Below are 22,684 nucleotides of genomic sequence, written 5' to 3'. Positions count from 1 at the left end.
CAAGCTATTATAAATTCTAATGTAGTACTGGAATGGAAAAGGCATTTATTTCTCAAACTTAAAATTTCAAAAGGGCAAAGCATTGCATTTTCCCACACTTTTTTTGTAATTGCGCATTGCATGTTGTGCTGTTTCATTTTCATCTTGCATGGCTGATTCTTACAGAGCTCTTAAAAAATTATATAAATGCAACTGCTGCTTGATGCAGCATTTCATCCTGACAAAATCCAGAACATTTATTCTGAAGCCCTACATATATTATTTTAAGAAATTCACATTTTTCTCAAGGTGGCAGAGGAATGGCATATGCTTTTGTTTTGGTTAGGTTGGCCTTATTGTGAAAAATCCTGAGAAGTGAGAAGTTACCTGGGATGATTTCAAATGTTGATCTTATATACCAGGCACCTGTGGCCCTTCAGACACTGTTGATCTCCAAATCTGATTAGCTCCAGTCAGCATGGCCAATGGTCAGGAATGATGGGAATTGTAGTCCAACAACATTCAGAGAACCACAGGTTCCCCATCCCTGTTATATATATCTATGAATATCACCTGCATTCTTACATTTTTGGTTTTTTACAGGCTTGTACGATTCTCAGAATTGCAGCTAAATCACAGTAATCAATAAATGAGCAACATCTTTGTTCATGGACTCAGCAGTGTTCTGTCCAGTTCTACCAACAGAAGGTAATACTTGATAAAAATGGGAACACACTATTTGGGCATCCTTTGTTCCTGTGCTGAAGAACATAGGTGCAAACAGAAGCAGATTTAGGGCAGCGCAACCAGTTCTGCCACACTAGGGGACGCTGCAATGATGACATAATGAATGGAGTAGAACAGAAGGCGAAAGGCAGGAGGGATTGACAGATTTTGGCTGTGTTTATTTGTTGTTAGCTATCCAATTTTAAATTTAATCCACAATGCTGTTTCACTATTTGGATGAATATTTCAATTAAAAAAAAACAAAAAACCCATATAGGTAAAAACAAATCTTTGTAATTTGCAAATTACAAAGACTGATAAAAATATGTTGATTAAACAGCAGCAACAGGAAAAGTAATAGTGTCACTATGCATAAGGAGATGAGTGGTGACAATATCACCCACCTGACACACTGCAGGTGTCAAAACCACACCTGTTTTTGAAAAATGAATGAGCATCACTAACATGATCTAAAACTCTGGAGATAGGGGTTTTTTTTAGTCCAGTTCACAAAAACCATGGAGAAAATAGAAGAGAAGGATGATGATACCCTGGAAAAATTGAGTTCCTCAAACTGCTGCATCAGTTTTTTAAAACCCTCATGAAAATTCATGGACATCTTTGTACACACCCCTTTTAAACAACACATTTATGCAAGCAATCTCTCTTAATGCATTTTATATGTTATTTCCATTAATATATGCATTTTAAGGCACATTTTCCCCAATATACACCTTTTTGTACACATTCATTTGGGTAGAAAACTCCATTGCAAAATTCAGAGAACTGTGATTTTCCCCCCCCCCCAAAGGACAGCTGTCTTGGTTTGCATATTATTTTGAGAAATGTGAATTAAGTAGGATAACATTACAATGAAACAAAAAAAGAAACAAAACAACAACAAACAAACAAACAAAAACCAAGAAACAAAAAAAATTACAATGAAACTGCCCATCCCTAGCTGGGGTTTCCCATGAAAAACTGTGCATAGTAAATTGCAGGTGATGTTTGGGTGTTTCTCCCCCACCCATTTTCCTGATGATTAATAATAAGCTGTTAAAAGACAAATAAAAAGAGTTCAACAAAACAAATATACATACAAAAATGTATGTGACTATATATGTATAAATATTTGAACATGCATATCTGAGGAAAGCCATCAGTGCAAACACACCAATCAATTCCTGAAATGGTTTCCAAGAGAGTGAATAACTATTGCTTTGTGTCTCCTTGTACCAGTACAACAATTACTCAATTTTTCAATAAATAAGAAGTCTGTCTGCCTTCTCTTAGTTAATTTTACGTTAGTTAATTTTACCATCTGAGCTATTTCCCATTTTCTAAGGTGATTCTTTCCAGTTATAAGATATGGCTATACTATATGGCTGTTAGTAAATGTATTGTCAGTTGCGTATCTGCTGATAAAGTCAAATTACCAGTTGTAGGTAATTTCAAACCATTCTGGCTAACCTCAGATATGACAGTGAGAGATTCATTATCAGACTTCCAGCATTTTTTTAAAGGCAAAATGCAGCCACTGGGGACTCTGATTCAGATCAGGCCCATAGTGTGCCAAGCAAATAGTTAACCCTTTCCCTGTGCACGGTTTTTCCAATACCAAGAACTCGTTCACACGCCCTTGGATCAATTCTTTTGCTGCAAGGAGCAATGCATTCAAATATTTGCATGTTTTACCTCTTAAAAAAAAGAAGTGGGAGATCTGACCATGGATCTTCTGCAACCTTAACTAACTATATTCTTAGGAATCTTTTAAAAAACAACCACTGAAATTTAGGTTACATAAGAGTTTCCCTGCAGGGTTATTTTGGCCCATAAAGATTTTAAAAAGAGACAATTTTATTAATAAATATAAAATAAATCGCAGCAGCTATATGTAAGTGTAGAATATTACAGAAAGGGTTGCAAGGTTGCAAAGAAAATGAGGTAGTGTAATCTGATCTAGTGTTGAACTTAGAGTAGTAAAAAACTAAGGAAAAATATACCACCTGCAGATTCCATTCTTCCACCTAAATTATATTCACTCTTTACTCTCTGAGACTTTTAAATGGGTTTTTGTTTTTTTTACATGTATAAATCATTACATTTCTCAACAGAATTTGTAGGAAAGTTAGCTTGGTTCTACTCTACTCTGCATTTTAATATATTTATTCAAGAAGGGTGGTAGAATTAAGAAGTCCATTCACCACTCTCAACTGATGCAATGTATGTGGATATTGTACTTGGATGTCTGCGCCAAAGTTTAAAAGATGTCGTGTATAACTCCTGCACAACAAATTTCAAGTCAATCTTATCTTGATTCCTTCTTCCTTTCATACGTTGGTCATGACTTGTAACTTTGTTTATGTTATTATATCTGAACACACACACACACACATTCATTTCAGTATCTAAATAATGGTGCACACCATTGAGATGCAAGCAAGCACTGATTGGACATATGCTTGGATGCATACTAGAAGTGCAATTGTGTGTCAGCAATTGGAATACTGATGAGTATTTGTATGTTAATTGATATCTGATTGTAAAAATTAGATGCACACCTTCATGAAGTTGTAACCCTATCAAAGGAGTGGTAATTGTATTACCCTTGGAATTATATGTTCCTCAATTTTTCCTACTTTTGTCGAAGTAGGTTGACTACTTTTGTCACTCTCATACACACATTTCTAAGCCACTAATGAAGAACCTGTGGCCCTACAGATGTTGCCGGACTCCATCTCCCAACAGCCCCAGCCAGCATGACCAATGCCGAGGGATGATCAGCTGTACTCCAGCAACATCGAAAGGCCACAGCTTCTATACCCCTTGCCCAAAGCCGTTTCCAGAGGGGAAGCCATGTTGGTCTGTTACAACATAAACCAGATGTCTTGTGACATCTTAAAAGACTAACAAGATTATTTTGGAATAAGCTTCCATGAAGCCTTACATTGGAATTGGTTAATCTTTATAGTTCCACACAGGGGTGCCTACTTGAATAAAACATTGGAGGGGACCATTACTCCATGCAAGAGAAATGGAAGTTCTTTGAAGGTTTACAAATCATCTTTTTCTTTTACTTTTTTTACAAATCTTCAAAGCCTTTGTTACTCGCAACATTTTTATACTTCATTACAATTTTTTTGGCTCTTTTCTTAAGTCAATTAATGCATGTTTAAAAATGAAAACATTAAAGAGTGTGTGTGTGTGTGTGTGATATACACACAGTTTATAACTTTAATATTATTCAATATGGAATTATCTATATAAATAAATGGGGGAAGTAGTGGGAGCTATACAGATTTATATTTACGTGATATCATCATTATTATTATTGCTGTTGCTAACTTTTTCAACACAACAGAAGTAACATGGTTCAATACATCATAAACCAAGCAGATTAAAAAACCCACACATGTTCCATAAACTATGCTAACTAAACTTTTAGTTGTAAAAGAAGGCCTGAATGCTTCATTTTCTCCTCTGTTCCTTTCCATCCAGAAGTCAAGTACTTTCAAAACCTTTTTCAACCCACTTTCCTTTGTAAGAGCACTTTCTCTAGCTCAAATTTAACTTTCTGAAATGTAGCATAACCTAACCTTCATTTTCTTCATTATAAAGAAGCACATTAGAATTCATTTGTTTGTTTTGTTCTGTTACAATTTGATGGTGGGTACCATCCTCCTTTGTAATTAGTAAAAAGTTCACCATGTTTCTAAATAGCTATCTTCAGGCATGAAATTAACAGTCAGTCTCTTCTTCCTATTGCATTTTCATAGTTTATTCATAGTTACATCTTTCCTTGAGTTCTAATGTGAGTTCTCAGTGTCATTAAAAAACCAAACCAAAAAAACCCAACCCTAGTGATTGACAAAAGATTTTCCTAACATTATTTCCAAAACAGCATCTTCCCATCTTATCATATTTACTCAGTGCCTTGTTGGGTACATGAAAAATGTGTACATTCTATTTCTGGTCATTAGGTGTACGTATTTACTACTGGTTTTTAAGGGGGGAATCTAAATAATATATAGATTAACTTTCTACTTTTTTCTGAAATTTAACAAAGGGATGCTACAGACAAATTTCTTTCAAGTTGCAATTCTAGATGGGCATACCTGGGAGTAAGCTCCCTTGAACAAAGTGGGACTTACTTCTGAGTAAATTAGCATAGCTGTCTTACTAAAGCAAGGAAAGCCAAATAGTGCCATCTGTAGATATTATGTTGCCATTACAGCCATTTTTCTAATGGTCAGACAATTAATAGTTACAGATAGGTAGCCGTGTTGGTCTGCCATAGTCAAAATAAAAAAATCCTTCCAGTAGCACCTTTAAGACCAACTAAGTTAGTTCTTGGTATGAGCTTTCGTGTGCAAGCACACTTCTTCAGATACACTGGAATCTTCTTCAGATACACTTCAGATACAGTGTATCTGAAGAAGTGTGCTTGCGCACGAAAGCTCATACCAAGAACTAACTTAGTTGGTCTTAAAGGTGCTACTGGAAGGATTTTTTTATTTAGACAATTAATAGTTTAAGTACTCTAGCACCTCAGTGCCATAGTTATGCATGGCAGGGATCAGAGGTGCCATTCACCATAGAGCTGTTCTAATTTTCTGCCTACTCCTCCTTGGTGCCCTAAATTCACCCTACAATCCCACCAACATAAACAATAGATCCTCCAATTCATACTTCAGAGAAATAGCTTGAGCACCACGTCTTCCTATTAGCCTGTGGGCTTGTCCACATTTGAGCATTATTTAGGTGTTAAGCCATTTCCCCCCCATTCAGATTTAGCTAGAGTAGACTACACCCACACATATTTGAATTTGTAGTAACTATGAGTAGCAACTTTGGTATTTCCGGTACATACTAGTAGGGAAAGGTGAAGGTACAGGACCCTGGACGGTTAAGTCCAGTCAAATTTGACTATGTGGTATGGTGCTCATTTCCACTTTCAGGCAGAAGGAGCTGGCATTTGTCCACAGACAAGTTTTCTGGGTCTTGTGGCCAGCGTGACTAAACCACTTCTGGCACAACAGGACACTGTGACAAGTGCCAGAGCCGTTTACCTTCCCACCTCAGAAGTACCTATTTATCTACTCACCCCATTGTGTTGATACCACATACTAGTAGGCCCCGACAGGGCATGCACACAGAAAGTTGTGTGTGCACCTTGTTTATATATATGTGTGTGTGTGTGTATAAATTCCTGCCCAAGAAGTGTGCAAAAGTACCCAGTTGGGCAATTGTAAATTTGCTTGTGTGGTTTTCTGGCTTTGTGAAAATCTGAGAGATCAAAAGAGGGGTGGGTAGGTGTGTTCCTGTCATGCCCTTACTAGCTCACTGGAAAAATAAATGAAAGCAATTGTAGATTCCTAACACACACATTTCAGATTGTTCCTCAATATTACATGGGGTGGAAGTTTCTTTAAAAAGTTTTTAAAGGATCCTCCATTCAGCGGCACATTTGAAATAGTTAGAAGCATGTTGGAAAAGAAATGAAAGCTTTGAGGAAGTAGTGGGCATGGAAATGGTAGTAGCAGAAAGTGACAATTAATTCACCCATCCCCAAACACTGAAACAAACAGTCTGCAACCTCAAGTGCAGTGCTTTATGCAGTGGGGAAAGTTTATCAGATTATCTCCATATTGGGTAAACCCAAATTTACAGGGGGAAGGCATTGTGATGGCTGGTGCTTGAGGGTAATGTTACGTGGACTGTGCAAATTAAATGGGAATACAAACGGTACACATAACATTCATTTAAAGGCTTATCTACATTGGAGTTTACTGTGTAGCTATGGTAATGCCTATACTAGCCCTCTTCTTTAGGTTTAAAGTTAGTTTGCTTGAGGCATCTGATTAAAGACGCCTCTGTAAAATCACACATTTGATTAGGGTCTAAGGCTGCAAGGCTACTCCTACTTACCTGAGAGTAAGCCCCATTTAATTTAATATAATTAGGCATGGCTAGGATTTGGCAGTAATTGCTGCAATTGATAGTGATCCATAGATTGGGAGTTTATTTATTATAACTTGCCGGGGGGCTAATAATATTATCAAATTTGGTTTAGCCATATTGTCACACCATTGTGATTGCTGTCTATTATAAAAATTCAAGTTAAATAATACACACACCACATTTGTAAAAAGGGTATACAGTAATACTGCATCGTGTTGACAATTTGTACAAAGAGCATAATGTCATAGAAACTGCACTATAACCTAAACTTTGTCTTAAACACTACTGGAGTCTCACAACTGATCAATGATATGCCTTATTCAACAAACACAAATGAATTAATTCTCCCTATTGTCTCCATCTGGTCAAATAAATCTTTGTCCCCAGGGTGCCCCTAAACCCCAGGGACCTTATCCTGAATGACAGAGGTGGAACATATCTACAGTTGCTCAATGGCATCTGTTAGGTGCCTTTAACATCTGGTGCTTCTCTTCTGTTTGAACCTGTGGCGTGACCCATCTAATATGTGCTAGGCACTGTACAAAAATAGAAAGAGCCAGTCGTTGCCCAGTGATTCACAATTTATTTACTTAAAATAGTATACATCACCTTTATTTCACATATTGATTTGAAGAGGATTTGATAGGAAACACTTGCTCTTTGAATGTTCTAGCATACTTCTATTTCAAGCCAACCTGCAAAGTATATCACATACTGGTAGTTGTGTCACGGATTTATTTAGCAACCTTATTGCATTCCCACACTATAATAGAGTATCTACAGGTGACCAAAGCAACTATCTAGTCTACAAAAGTGTGACTTGACTGTATTGTTTATTATGTTTTGTCTGCAGGATACAGTTCACACGGGCTTACTGTCAAATAAGTGGGTATAGGCTTCAGCCCTCAAAAGAATCTCCTTTGTATCATGGCAAACAATAACATAAGGAAATATGTAATAACATTTCCTGTGACATAGCACACAACTTTCAGTGCAATCCCATCCATCTCTACTCAGAAGTAAAAAAACCCTCACTGAGTTTAATAGGACATAATCCCAGGTTTGTGTGCATAAGACTTTATGTTATGTAAGGCTTTAGTTACTTCTGTCTACTTTTACTATACAACACAGCATGTCTGCTATTTCTTGTAATTTAATTATATACTCATACTCATACTAGCATACATAGTAAACTACAGTCATTGCATCACAAGGCGCTCTGAGCTACACCTTTGGAACCAATATGTGAAGGAGATTTTGAAAGAAATTCTGCCACCTTGTGGAATCCCAAGCCAGCTAGCATTAATATCTCACAAGTATCACTCACATACTCTTTTCCCTCTTTTTTCATAGGCTTCCTTCCATTTCTGCTTTTCTCTCAAAATCTCCTTCATGGCTCGGTTCCCAACTTGTAGCTCAGAACTCCATGTGATATGATTGTAACTTACGCTTCATTTATGATTGTAAGACTGTATGCTTGTCTCATTACACTACTTTGAGGTTTTCCATCCCTGCACACCTCAGAATGACTGGCCTAAGCCATTTTATATTGTGACAGTCATTTTAACTATGTAACCAACCCCACATTCTGTCCATTCTTTTATTAAAAATGTTGAAAAGGTGGTGAGAGTCTGCTTGTCTGCCTGCGTTCTCCTGAACAAATCTGCTGGTGTGGCTGAGAGAGACATTATTAGAAAACTGAGAGGGGAAGGTAATTTTTTTCTACCTGATAAATCAGTGTTGTCCATAATACATTATTATATTTGATTTGATTTTTCTAAAGTATTTTCAATTGAAGGATACAAGTGAAGAAACTATTCCTGGATTTGAGATGGATTAAGCCACTGTATGGATTAAGCAGTGGTATAAACATTCCGTTTTCTTTTTCCTCTCTGCTCACTTTGCATATTTGGCAGCTTGTTCTGTAGGGCCAGTGTTAACTGGTTCTGCAGGATCATTCAATCATTTTCTTATTGTACGTGGATTCTTTCACACTAAATTGTTTTTCAAAGCATGGGAAAACTTCACAGTAAAACTACAAAAGAAACCCAACCTAGCAGTATGATGTATGCCAGGATGCCATGCCAAATGAAATCTAGAAACCATTATTTAAAGCATTTAAGTTCCGGACATTCTCTTCTTTTTAAAAGTCCTTAAGAAAAACAGATTAGCCTGTTCCTGCTCTACCCAGTAGCAAAATCTGCAGCATATGTATACTCAGAAGTAATGCCTTTTATTTCTGTGGAACACATAGTAAGGGTGCATAGGATTTAACTTTTCTAGCCTGATATTTCCACCAAAATTGGTTTTGCGGGAATAGGCATTCCTCTTAAATATTGTAGCTTAATGGAGGCCTGTATAGAGCAACACCATTATCTGTGTGGTCTAAGGACATGTGGCATAACTATCTTTAGAGAAGGCTGGATGAGAAATGACCTACAAACCTCATGCACACTGCCTGGCATCCCATGATGAACTAAATGAGGCATATAAATGCCCTAAATAAATAAAAGAATAGCAGGATCCTCCATGTTAAGATGAAAAAGAATTGACTGCTTGATGTTTAACATGAACACAAATATAGCAATGTGCAGTACTGGAAACCTGCTGGAATGGAGAAAAACGGAGGTGCAATTATTCCCAGATAGACAGTGAAAAGCATATTTATTTTACCTATTAAGTACATTTATGTCCCCACCCTTCTTTCATGCCTATTGGGAGCCGCTTCGGACCACATTCCCTTTCGGTGGGCATTTTGGAAAGTAAAATCTCCTGTTCTCCCATGAAATGAATGGGAACAGCTGTACAAAAGTAGGGCAAGTTTCATTCATTTTAGTTGGCCTTGCCCAAGAGAATGTTCCAGTAGATTGAACTCATGATCTTTTTATACCTTCTGGACACTTCAGCCTTGATGATACCTTTGATATTATTAATTTTCAAGCTTCTGAAAGTTGATCAGCTCTTTTTCTTTATTGTTCCTGCCTATTGCTTGCTGTCTTGCATTTGTATTGTACCATCTACTTCCTCTCCAGATATATTATGGATCTCTTCCCAATGTGTATATTGTTTACTTCAGTAATAACACATGCATATGAAAATGTGGTCCACTGATTGTATGTATGTATGTACATAATTTTCAAATCTATTTCACTTAATCATAACAATACTGAGCCACTAGGTGGCATATTTCCACCTATAACAAATGCAATTAATACACTTTTTCTTCTCCAACCTTCTTATCTTCTCATCTTCTTATCCCTATAGTGTAGTTAATTTACTATGGTTAGTTTGGAAGCTTCCGAGTTTCCTGTACACTTAATCTGACAGGTAACATTGAGACTAGGTGGGATGAGACTCACAACTGAAATATATCAGATTAGGGAATCTACAGACCAGTTAGGCTGATGTTGGTAAATTCTAAACAGGTTGGCCCAAGTGGGCAAAATTCTAGAACAGATTTTTAAGTGATTTTCATCGGTGAGCATCTAGAAAAAAAGTTGTGATTTCTAGGATCCATCATGAGCTTATCAACAATGCATCATGCTAAGCCAGCTGTATCTCTTTTTTGATAGCTATTAGTGCGGTGGATCACTTTGATTTCAGAAAAAAGGCATTTGACAAGGTATCCCATGATCTGCTTGTTGACAAGATGGTAAAATGTGGTATAAAAATACTCAGGTCGGTCCACAGATGGTTGAGCAACCATACCCAACAAAGACTCATTAATTGGTTCTGTATCAAACTGGAAGCAGATCTCAAGTGCCACAGAGTTTTCAATGTGATGTTCAACACTTTAATGTTATGCACTTTAATTTGGTTTCATGAGAAATAATACCAACTAATTCCTCAGCTTCCCTCCCCCCTCAGGTAATTCCAGTTACATGAGGAGAGAGAGCAGGGGTATGCTCATTGGCACCATCCCCTAGATTGTGGTCTTCATGGCCCTTCCCTTCAGTCCCCATTTGAGCTGAATGCCTGCATCTGACAGCCTATTCTGCTCAAACTGGCTTCTCATGCAATTTGGAACCCTAATCTCCACAGCATGAGTCCCACAAGTAAGGAAACAAACCTTGTGGGCATTATCCAACCAGTTAGTTCCTTAGCTGTGCAACAGAACTTCCCCTCCCTCTCCTCCTGCCCCTCCGCAAACTGTGTTCCTGGATTTCCCTCAACCCCCAGAGCAGGTTGGGGAGGGTGCAAGGGCTGCAAAGGAAGGGGAAGGAAGAGGGAGGAGAAGTTCCACTGCACAGACAGAAATCCTTCAGCTAACTGAATTATTTTGTTGGATATTATCCCATGTTCTGAAATAGCATTTATTATCCATATGTACGTGACCACAGAAATCATGGAAAGCAAGTAGTGTACCAAATTTCTTCCATCAAAATGTGTCCTTATTGCTGGGGATTCTGGACACAATAACCAGCACATTTTCCATGCAAAAAGGTGCCTGGTCCAGGTACCAAAAAGTTGGTACTCTACACAGCAACTCAGTACCTATGGAGAGTTTACATATGCAACACAGTTAAAATCTGTTCACAAATTAAGTCTGAATATATGCCCCTCAGCTTCCACACCAATCTGTGCCCCTTGATTGCTGTCACCTGTTCCAAACCTGTAACTATTAACTTAACCTGTAACTTAAATAAAATATTGGGGGGGGGGGGCGAGGAAAGCCCCAGCACACATCATGCACAACATTTGAATGGCAATGCCCATTAACATGGGGGAGCCCAGCCCCATCAAATATTTTATTGTGGGGTCCAAAAACACCCCTCCCCCCCAGCCCCTAGGAGTTGGCTCCTATGGTGTTAAGATAAAGAAGAACTCTCAGTGTCCTGTTCTTCTTTCACAGACATCTTACAGATTGTGGCTATTTTGTTTTACAACTGTACATATGCCTTCCTGTATGATTTCTGTCATTTCCAAGACAAAATCTTAAACAGCCAATCTGTGCAAGAGGGGCTAATAAAACCAGGTAATTATTTTACTGAGTTATTAATGAAGTGGTGTAGGCCTCAAGCGTCTCTCCTGGTTGTCATGGTAGCTCAGGCTGCGAGCCTCCAGAAAACATAAAAGAACAGTAAGTGCAAGACCACACATTCCACCCTGTCTTGTTGATTAACCAGGCTGTCAAATGAAAGCAAAGCACCAGTACAGTCGCAGATAAAATCTGCAAAGTGAAGAGCAACACCGCCAAACTACTCAACAGACAAGAAGCGTAAGTACTGTACTCTTCTCTGTTGCTAAACAAAATTGTGTGCTGCTGTTATAGAAAGAGCAGAGCGTAATTCCAAATGCCCAAGAAACAAGCCGCTTTCTACCACAGCAGCGTTCTCTGTCATTAAGCTTCATTCCTGAAAGTCTCTTTCTGAATCTCAAACTTCAGTACCATGTAGCTTTTCCTATGAATAAGTTTGTAAACTCAGGACAGAGGCTTTTAATAGCAGAACACTACATGTGCATGTTATTATTATTTCTGAATAACATTCTTTATATAAGCAATGAAGCTAATAAATGAAAAACAGTTCATTTGGTTTCAAGCTTTCGAAGTTTATAGAGACTAGTTTTCTGAGCTGTGTTGACTGTACAGGGGTAAGAGCAAAAATCAAATTACATTTTTATCATTAAACCTGTCCTTAGGAAATTACCCGTATGTTTCAAGGATTTGTTTTATTTGTAAGAGGCTTCTGTGCTATTTAGTTAAAGCATAAAGCTTTAACTGCAGCCCAAGTCAGGAAGGAAAAGGGTACTGTATTCAAGATTAACTTGATATAACTAATATGTGAAAGGCGGCATGTGAAAAGTGCTGTTGTTACTCCAGTGCCAGTAACGAACCTTGTGGTGTAATTCTAATACCTCAGATTTCAAACAGTTTTTAAGACCTGGCTACACTCTCACTGTGCTCCTTCAACATGTAGGAAGTTCAAAAAAGAGTTGTCAGCTTGGCAAATTTAGTTTATCATTATTTCTTTTGGAGATAATATTTTCCCTTGCATGTTTGCTTTCATGTTTAAATTGCCTCCCGTTAAAATTTTGAATTCCTATCTTTGTCAGTCCCGCTTTAGGAAAATGCTTTCTTCCAGTATCAGTAGAAACATTTAGTGGGAGTGACAGGCTGCTATGATACCACATGCTTGGGTAAAACAAACATTGGCAATGCAATCATTCCACTGGCATCTGCAAGTTTATCTAAAAGAAAACTAATTCCAGGAGCTAAAACCTGGGAGGCTTATTAAAAAAAAAAATTCTTTCTCTATAGCTTTTCTTGTTTTAAAGGCAATGATGTTGCTTAAAAATGTAAAACAACAATACACATAGATTTAGGGCCAAACTGCACGTTATAATAAGCATGTGTTAAAAAGCATGCTTACAGCTAGACACTATTTGTTTAGAATAACCAGCTGTGGGATACCCTGATCCAGACTGGGACATGGTATGGGGAGAGGGGAGGTTTAACCCTCTCAGCCCTACTCTGTTCCCCACCAGAAATCCCCCCATGCTGTTATTTGTTCCTAAAGGTGCTATTTGCACTCAATAGAATGTGCCTAACTAAATGATGAACTACAATAGCTATTGTTTTATGTGGTTTGCTCAGAAAATTTCACCAGGAAGGAACCATTTGCAGGGAGATCTGGGGGAAGCATTTTTCAAAGAAGGAATTTCCCTATGTGAATTCAGCAGTGAGAGTTACAACACTTACTTTCTGGGTGCTTGTTAATATGATGTCACAGGACCGTTCCATCACAAACTGCCATGACTTTGTAAGCAACTTTCTCAATGGATTGGCTCAAAACATAAGACCCCACCATAGCCTTGGAATAAGCCTTGGGCTTGTAGGCTTCCTCATACTTTGCATCTTCCCCTCATGTCCATGCTTGTAGCAAACCATTGTCCGTAATTACATCTGAGGCAAAAACAAAACAAAACTATGGCTTTGATCTTGCCTTGCAAACCATGATTGCAAATCCAAGTTTGATCTTGGTTTGCACAGCAAGCACAAATTATTTTGCCAGGTTGGTTGCAACAACAAATGACAGTTTGCTGCAAACCAAGAATGGACATACTGAATCACAGAGTGCGCAAGAAGAGGAGGAGGTGCACAAACTCATTCACATAGTACCCAACCATTATTTGCTTAGCATCCAAACTGAACCACTGTGTACTATATTGTCAAATGAGACCCCAAAAGGGTTTTGGATGCCAGGGAGACTAAAAAACAAACATTTTCTCAGAAATAAAGCCCTTACAGATTTATGTTTTTGAACAGGGTGTTCATTGGCCTAGTGGAATTAACAATGAGACAAAACATCTGCACAAACTCATCTTGGAGGCTTTCGCAGTCATGACAGCAAAACAGGTCCTAGAATTTATTTACAGAAAACTAGTGGTTGGGTTTTCCCCTCTATTTTTTTTTTTTTTTTAAGGATCAGGGGACTACTATCTAGTCCTACTGGAATGTTATTTATAACAAGCTCCCAATTTAATTCCATCTTATCTAGGAAGTTTCATGCTTCACCACAGAACCAACCACAAGGCCTAAATAATGTACAGTATATTAAACTTGGGAAAGTACTGTTTTAAGACTTCTGCTAAACTAAACTGCTCTTTGAAAGCAGATTACTTTTTATTTCAACTACAAGGTTGAAATTTTGACCCCTTTTTTAGTTTGTTTGTTTGTTTCCTTCCCCCCCCCTACTTATTATTTATAAACTTATTATTGTTGCTCATTTCTGTTTGTAAAATAATATGGGTAATATTCAGTGCTAGTCATACACAGGGTTTACATAGAACTAGCTGTTGGATTGTAAACTGAAATAAATGGAGAAGTAACTAATATTTTTAATGTGTCTACTCTGAGTATGACAAATGTTGGCTATTAACTTAAATCTGGCTTTTTATAATTGTGTTGTTTACACAACACAAATTTGCCCCAATATATTATGAAATTGGAATTTTCTTAAGGCCAGGTCAGGCATGCATAGAGAAGCATAGAATCATATCCTTGTAGAGTTGGAAGGGACTCCGAGGATCATCTAGTCCAACCACCTGCAATGCAGGAATATGCAGCTGTCCCATAAGGAAATCATCTGGTTCTGGGAAGCGGGTGGAGGGAAGTTAATCGCAGCAGAAAGGGAAGATACCCATGACTCTTCACCAGCTTGACTCATTTTTGCCTCTTGGCCTCGTCCTCAGCTTCAGCTTCTGCCTCTGATTCTGGACTTTTCTGCCACAGACTCTCCCAGCTCACTAAGCCCTGTCACCTCTTCAACTTCCGATAACCTCCTCCTCCCAGATGTCTCCCTCTTTTCTCTCTGATCACTCATCATTGTGCTGCCCCGTTCCATCTCTGAACTTTCTTCCCTTGATGATTCCCCAGCTGGTTCCTCCCACCATTCCTCTGCATCCAACCAGTCCAAGGGGTTGTTGAAGGAAAAATATTATCCAAACATGTAAATAGTGACAGTTTTTATACCCCCTGGTTTTCAAATAGGATCTAAACACCTGAAGCAAGAAATGGAGGTAAAAGAAATCAGTATAACTGCAAATGAAGATACAGGCCAATAAAAGCCTCAATGTAGGACCAGCATGGATAGCTAGCTTGGGTGAATATCTGATGTTTCCTCCCTTTATGGTTTTGATTTATGGCCTACTACTAAAATGAGGCTGCATTTTAAGCTGCATCTTAAGACGTATTTTAATTAACTTTGTTTGTTGTTGTTGTTTTTTCTTTTACGTTTTATTGTTAGCCGCCCTGAGCCCGACCCTGGCTGGGGAGGGCGTATAAATAAAATTATTATTATTATTATTATTATTATTATTATTATTATTATTATTAAATGTGTATCCGTGAATGAATGTCAGAATAACAAGCCTTGTTATTACTAGTCAAACAAAATCCTGACCTATCTGACATTTGGTTATGAGCGCTGATGTGAGAATTTTTTGATAGTGCTTCAGATCTTTTGAATATTTATCCAAAAAAAGATGCTATTGCTGTTTTTCTGGTGTTGTGGATGCTTTAGCATTGCTGTGTAAGAAAGGCAGTCACTTCCTGCACTTCTTCAAAGGTACATAGGTTACAGATAATGAGCAATTTCTGTTAAAAACTATTCTTCTTAAATGGCAAGTAGCTGGTTTTTATGTCTGAGTTCCAGCAAGTATTCTCTATTCCCCATTCTAATAGCCGTTCAAAAGATGCATTAAAGAACAGGAGCCGGTGATTGATCGTAACAGACTTTGTCATTGTAGTCAAACAGATTTTCCACTCTCATAAAGAGCAGCTTGCCAACCGCTACAGGGAAACTATTTTTCAAAATGCCGAATGATGCAAGCAGTAAAGTAGTTTGAGTAGGAGTCTTGAAACACGCACAACCATGTAGGTAACCCTTGGATCAAATATCAGTGCAATGTGGGTGGTGAAAATTATCAGAGGAAGAGTATGTGGCTCAGGGTGGTACTTGCTAAAGCACAGAGAAACTTCAGGACTCACTGACACTAGTTTGTGTTGCAGAAAGAGCCAGAAAAGGTGAGAAAACATTTCCAAAAGTAACTCTTCTTGCTTGTATGGAATAACTCTGCTCAAGCACAGCAAGTCAAGTCAAATGTGAAGTGGTGCTGGTTTTGGAGGCATGATATGAACAAAGCAAAGCTAAGGTGAGTAAATGGATATAAGAAAGTTGATTCTCAAATATAGTATTTTTACTGATATTATTTATTCATAACAGCGGATTATGATACTCAAATACATGGGCTGCTTCAGGTGGTATCGCAAAGGTACCAACCCTGGATAGAATAAACCAGAAACAGTAGCCACATTCACTCCCCTTTTTCTAAATACCATCCCTCACACATTGAAGGATCACCTTTACTCCAATCAGAGAGGATACACACAAACTCAGAAACTAGTGGCAGCCATAGAAGCCTCTGCTGCCACACTTTAAGAAAATCTAGGGACAAGTTGCATGCCTCCTTTTGCCTGCCCAATTGGGCTAGCCATAGCATTAGGCAGAATGAGACTGCTGCCTTAGGTGGCAGATTTGGGGCATCATTGTAAAAGCCATGAATGGTCAATAAGTTAATCCATTTTATTTTCACTGTAGAGGGAGTGTCATTTGAATTTTCTGCTTCAGCAGGTTCCAAAATATATTGCCTTTTCGCCGATTGGTAGATGGAACAATTAAGTGTAGTGAGAGCTAAAACCCCACAAACTTTGTTATGGAAATATAACCCCCCCCCTCCAATATTCCCTACAAGTGATGCCTATCTGCTCCTTCATTAAAAATTACTGTGGTGCAGTTCATGCTGCACTTGTTAAAACATTTTCTAGGACTGTTGTGTTGCAGCATGTTACTTGGCAAATAGATAAACAAGTTCAGAGCTAAACAAAGTGCGAGCAAAATATTAGTCTATATATAGCACAATAGTGGTACTGTAGATGTTTTGATTTAGTTGACTTACCCGAGCCTAGAAACCAAGATAAAAAATGAGAAAACGCTGTCAGGAAACTGTTGTAATTGGATCTGCTTGTTAATGCATGATTGGGCTCATAGACATTTGTGACCAGATTTATTATTGAGGTAACTCAATTAACCTCAAAAGTGTTGCAGGTGAGATGAATTTGACCTTTGTTTAGTATTAACTGCATTTTATTGGCATCTCTGGTATGCTGTTGAAGAGATATCCACAAAGAGTCTGAACTAAATATTGGGTTTTAAAAGGTAGAAAACACCATTCTCACTTATTCGGATGGGGGAATATATGAGAGTAGAGTGGAGACAGCTTTAGGACATCTGATCCTATTCTGTCTTTGAAAGAATATTTCCTTCTTACAAGGCAACGCAGGATAAATGGCTATGATGTCTTCTGAATATCATACCCTGATCATCATGAGGAACAGAATATTCTGTGCCGCAGAAGATTTGAAATGTATGCTGGGGTACTACCTTGAAACATAGCTGATGTTGGCTACTAGTTCCCTATACACAGAACTGCATGAATAGACTGAATAAGGAAGTAAAATTCATATATCCCCGCACCCTGATACATGTTTTGGGCTACCTTATTTCATACATCCCCATGTCTGGAAGACTGCCTGCCCTTTGAGAAGTCATGTGAATGGATGCACAGCTTCTCTGAAAGCTGAGCATGTTCTAGAAGAAGCAAAGCACAACATAAGATGCCTGGACCTCAGAATATGGATCAACAACATTGTAATTCAACCCTGGAAGTAACTGACTTCTAGCACAAAAGCTCATGGAAAATTGAGCAAAGCAGCTACAACTTTCTGCAGCCTAAAGAGGTTTACTTGTTAGATCTCTTACCTTGCCTTTACCATGAGGTCCCAGGATTACAAATTGAAAATGCAGTATTAAAAACTTGCTACTATATTACACACTGCTCTATGGGAGACCACACCTGGGCAACTGCCCAAGGACTGTACTTTTTTCTGCAATGAAGGCTTGCCAAACAGTTTACACCTCCAAGCAGAAATAGAGCGAGCAGGAAAATGTCACATTGCCATCATTCTGATTCCTATGCAGAGAACATCAGTTCAACTATAACACAGAGCATACTGTGCTGTCATCTGGCTATGGATTGTAATATAGTGCAGATCCTCTGAATTATTGGATTTTATTTTGTTCTCGTATTTTAGTTTTATTATGGTGTATGATGAAGCCAATAAAACTTACTTAACTTGTTGCAAATCTGAATCAGCTGCATGTTGTCCTGACTGATGCCTGTGCACAGCTATTCTAGAATAAAGGAAGTGCTCAGAAGACCAAGAGGAAAGCTCCAGTCTGTATTCTATGGAAGTTAATGAAAAACTGATTCAAGGCACATCTCATCTTTGGTTATTGCATTAAGGACTGCAAAAGAATTAAAACTGAAGTCTATGAAGTAAGGACCGGTAAAGTTCAGCATTAAAATATGATTGTTTCTTATCAAAGTTTCAATGTGCAGTGTACTTCATAATCCATCTCATTTGTCTTTGCAATGACCCTATGAATTATATCATCATTATTCTCAGTTTTACAGCTAGAGACAGCAACGTACCAAGACAACCCAAATTCCTACAGAAGCAGGAATTTCAGCCTGGGACAAATCTCTACTTGTTCTGCAAAGAGGGTTTCATGGTCTCCAAAAGTAATTACTGCCCTCAACTATCAGTAATTTGGGCCTGCTTAGACTGATGGAAACCAGCCATAAGTAGACAAGGTAGGAAAATTGTGGGTGTGTACTGTATGGTAATAATCATCTTACTTTTATTCTCTGTAGGTTGCAGTCATCAGATCTGCTGATTTAATGAAGTGAGGTTCTTGTGGCTAAGAACACTGTAATAATGATGGCAGTATTAGTCCATGGACACCATCTCTTTTTGGTTGGCTTTTTAGGCTTCTGTCTGGATAGTTTTGTACAAGGCCAAAAGAATAATACTCTTATTTTCACCAAGGAAAGCACGATTCGTAACTGCATATGTCCTGATGATATTAGTGACAATGACTGTGATTACAGTCTGGCAAATCTGATCTGCAATTGCAAGACTGTTTTGCCCTATACAATAGACAAAAGCTACTACAATAATCTTACAATTTGGTTCACGGAAACATCCATGTTGAGAATGCTGTTGAACTTTACAGCTGTGTATGACCTGAAGCTCTCACTATGTGGCACGATTCCGCTGTCAGCAAAATATCTGACCATTTGGGGACTGCGAAGACTACAGATAAAAAGTGAGATCAATGGCCAGATACGAGAACAAAGCTTAACTATCTACAGCAGCCACGACAATGAAGCACAAGGCAAATTAAAGATGCCATGCAGAGACAGAAACATGATCACATACATTGCTGTTTTAGACACCTCTCTCTTCAGTGGCTACTCTCCACTAAAATCATACAGTGTGGAAAACATCTCCAACATTACAGACCACTTTCCACATCTGCCATATTTGGACACGTTCTTCACCACAAATAACAAAAGCTGTATTATAACATTCATATACTGACACAGTATGCTTGGCCGTTTCTATAGAGCAGCCATAGGCCGTTGCCAGAAATACAATCTTGTAGAAACAGAGCTCCTGGCATTCCTTTAGAAGATGGAATCCCTAAGGGATGCACTCACTTTGGGGCAACCATGCCAACGATGGGAGGGCCCATGCCAGCCATGCAAAAACAATCAGGGTATGAAGTAGGGCCAGTGAAGGGCATGGCCTGAGAAGAGCTTTGAGGGCTAGAAATTGGCTCTCCATTCCCCACCTTTGCTTCAAACCACACACACAAATACAAATGTAGAATGAAACCGAATAAGCACTGGCTCTATATTTTCTATTTGAGTAAACAATGGGGGAGTTCATTTTCATTCAGAGCTCCTCTGTTAGCTGCCTGCAACCTGCTATGTTCAAAACATAGGCTACCTGACTACTTGACTCTTTGGTCCTATCTCAAACAACAAAATTGTTTGCAGAGCTCAATAGATTCAACACTAACTCCCAATCATTATTCACCATGAAGTACCGTATTTTTCGCTCTATAACACGCACCCGACCATAACACGCACATAGTTTTTAGAGGAGGAAAACAAGAAAAAAAATATTCTAAACAAAACAGTGGATGTATGATTTTTGTGGTTCATGCTATGGCCACAGACATGTGATCTGACGGGGAGTTTGGGGTAGCCCAATGCAAAAATCCTGAGGATCCATGTAGATCTGTGCTTTGTAACCACGTTTTAAGTGGGGAGGGAAGGAAAAGCACTCAAGGGACAAGGAACACGCGTGGGGTGGGTAGAGAAGGATGCTGTTAATAATGCAGAAGAGGGGTATAAGAGGAGAAGGCTCCTCTCCTCTCCCGCTTTGCTCCTTTAAAGCAAGCAAGCTCTGCTTCTCTCCCTCCTCCCCGGCGCGCTGAAAAACTTTGCTGCTATTTAACCAGCTGAGTGGGGAGGAGAGAGGGACAGAGAGCCTGCTTGCTTTAAAGGAGCCAACCGGACAGGAGCCACTCGTGTAAGCGGCTCCTCTCCTCTCCCGCTTTGCTCCTTTAAAGCAAGCAGGCTCTCTGTCCCTCTCTCCTCCCCACTCAGCGGCTCTTCTCCCGCTTTGCTGTTTCAAAGCGAGCCACGGAGGAGGGAAGGAAGGGGAACCATAGATCCTCTGCTCACGACTGCAGCAGATCCCCCCGCCATCCATAGGCATTCGCTCCATAACACGCACAGACATTTCCCCTTACTTTCTAGGAGGAAAAAAGTGAGTGTTATGGTGCAAAAAATACGGTATGCCCTTAAAGTATGCTGTGCTTAAAGTGCCCAAGCATTACTCTGAACTGGGTCCATAGGATCTGGTATCCTAGGATATTGCTTGGCAAATATGGATTAATTTTACCAACATTTTAAATTGGAAAATAATGCCATAACATATAATTAAAAGCAGCTACATTAAAACAAGCACCTAACCAACTTGTAGATGTTCAGTGACAGAGAAAAAAATATGTCAAGTTATAAGGGGAGCTGGAATAATTCAGGAAGTTGTGATGAGTTTGCTTGACTAATCTTCTTTCAGTTGAAAGAAATAACTGGTACAAATCCTGAAAACAGGAGGCTTCAAAATATAACTCATGCAGTAGTTGGATTATTCATACGTCCTGAAATGCATAATTAAATTCCACTATGATAAAAATATAATAAACCAGCTTCCTGGATGGAAAAAAAATTGATGGGACAAATTAGCTGCCCACTTCATGCTACAGACCTATCAAATATGAGCTAGAGATCTAACCATGTATAGGACTCAGCTCTTAAGCTGAACACTAATGCAGATTGAGGAAAATATTTTAAATGTCCAGAACCCATGAAGCAGTGCCAAAAAACCACTTCCAAGATTTGAAGTGTTAAGTACCGACAGCCTTAAATATGGATAAGTACCAGTTCTTTACGGCGCTTGTTCTTCTGTGAAGTTCCATCCCATGATGCTCCACTATATTAGTAAACATTTATAAGAGTGCCTAAAATGTACTGTGCACTGTTCAAATGTTAAAAAGCAAGACTGTAATCCTGCAACCAAGAACAGTCTAACACAAAAGGGGAAGGGATCAGGAAGGAAGCCGAAAACATGCAAACTCAGGTTCTAATTTTTAAACTTAACATACTTGTTCTTAAGAGTGACCAGCTGGAATGGCAAGTGTTCAGGGAGAAAAGGAAGCAGCCAAATAACAGCTGTTTGAATGCTTAAACATGGGAGATCAGGCAAAAGAAATACTTCTTATGCCAGCCATGATCTCACTGGCAGCTGATGCCACTGGCATGGGAAATAACCATGCAATTGGCCCTTCCATCATGAAGTTATGCAAGTGTTCTTAGGGCGTCCAGTTGGAATGACAACTGTTCAGGGGAGGGAAGAACCAAATGGTAGTTGTAGTAGTGTTTAGACATTGGCCCAGGAAATGACCATGTTATTGACACCTTCCCTCATTCAAATATTACTGAAGCAGTAGGCAATGGAGCCATGAAGGAGTAGGAATCATACGCATCTGTAAGGTTAAGAACTGCCTTAGACAATGATTTAGGTACTTCATGACTTGATCTCCAGGAATTAAGTTTTATTCTGTAATTTTATTAGTACAAAATCTAAGTATGTGTAAATTAAAATAAGCAAATTAATGGCTTCATTCCAGGTAATTACATTACCCCTCAGTGTACTTCTCAGCACTACACAAGTGGTTAGCGCAAAGCTCTCCAGATAATTGGCTCCTCTACTTCCTATAGTGTTTCTGCAGTGCTGGATTCTTATGCTTTAAAGCCTCTTTATATATATTACATATTTAATATACACATTTAAATGTTTTATATGCACACATTAAAATGCAGTGATTGTGGACATCAACTGTATAGTGTTGCGTGCCTCATACAGGTAAATGCACCTGTAGCTGGGGTTTTCAACTGTATGAGCAGATTAAAACATGTTTTGTTACTGTATGTGTGATCCTCAGAGAAAATAAATCAAAAGAACAACATTCTGAACTTA

The 22,684-nt window shown here is 38.6% G+C and overlaps 1 protein-coding gene across 6 annotated transcripts; it reads left to right on the top strand.

Moving 5' to 3' along the window:
* Positions 1–11,733: 11,733 nt before the first annotated feature.
* On the top strand, positions 11,734–22,684 carry EPCIP (exosomal polycystin 1 interacting protein). Of its 6 annotated transcripts, XM_081003601.1 has the most exons (6): positions 11,734–11,884; positions 15,158–15,269; positions 16,178–16,320; positions 17,500–18,564; positions 18,695–18,810; positions 18,943–22,684. In XM_081003601.1, exon 6 carries the CDS (start codon positions 19,007–19,009, stop codon positions 19,670–19,672), a length of 666 nt encoding a protein of 221 aa, XP_080859727.1. In that variant the 5' UTR covers positions 11,734–11,884; positions 15,158–15,269; positions 16,178–16,320; positions 17,500–18,564; positions 18,695–18,810; positions 18,943–19,006; the 3' UTR covers positions 19,673–22,684. The 6 variants fall into 6 exon arrangements, with proteins under 6 accessions (XP_080859727.1, XP_080859728.1, XP_080859729.1 ...); XM_081003602.1 differs by lacking the exon at positions 18,695–18,810; XM_081003600.1 differs by lacking the exons at positions 17,500–18,564; positions 18,695–18,810 and having other exon boundaries at positions 11,735–11,884.

Source organism: Podarcis pityusensis (assembly GCF_964106645.2).
Source record: "Podarcis pityusensis genome assembly, chromosome: 4".
Taxonomy (NCBI): Eukaryota; Metazoa; Chordata; class Lepidosauria; order Squamata; family Lacertidae; genus Podarcis; species Podarcis pityusensis.
The sequence above is the reverse complement of the archived record's forward strand: the minus strand, read 5'-3'. Positions and strand labels throughout refer to the sequence as shown.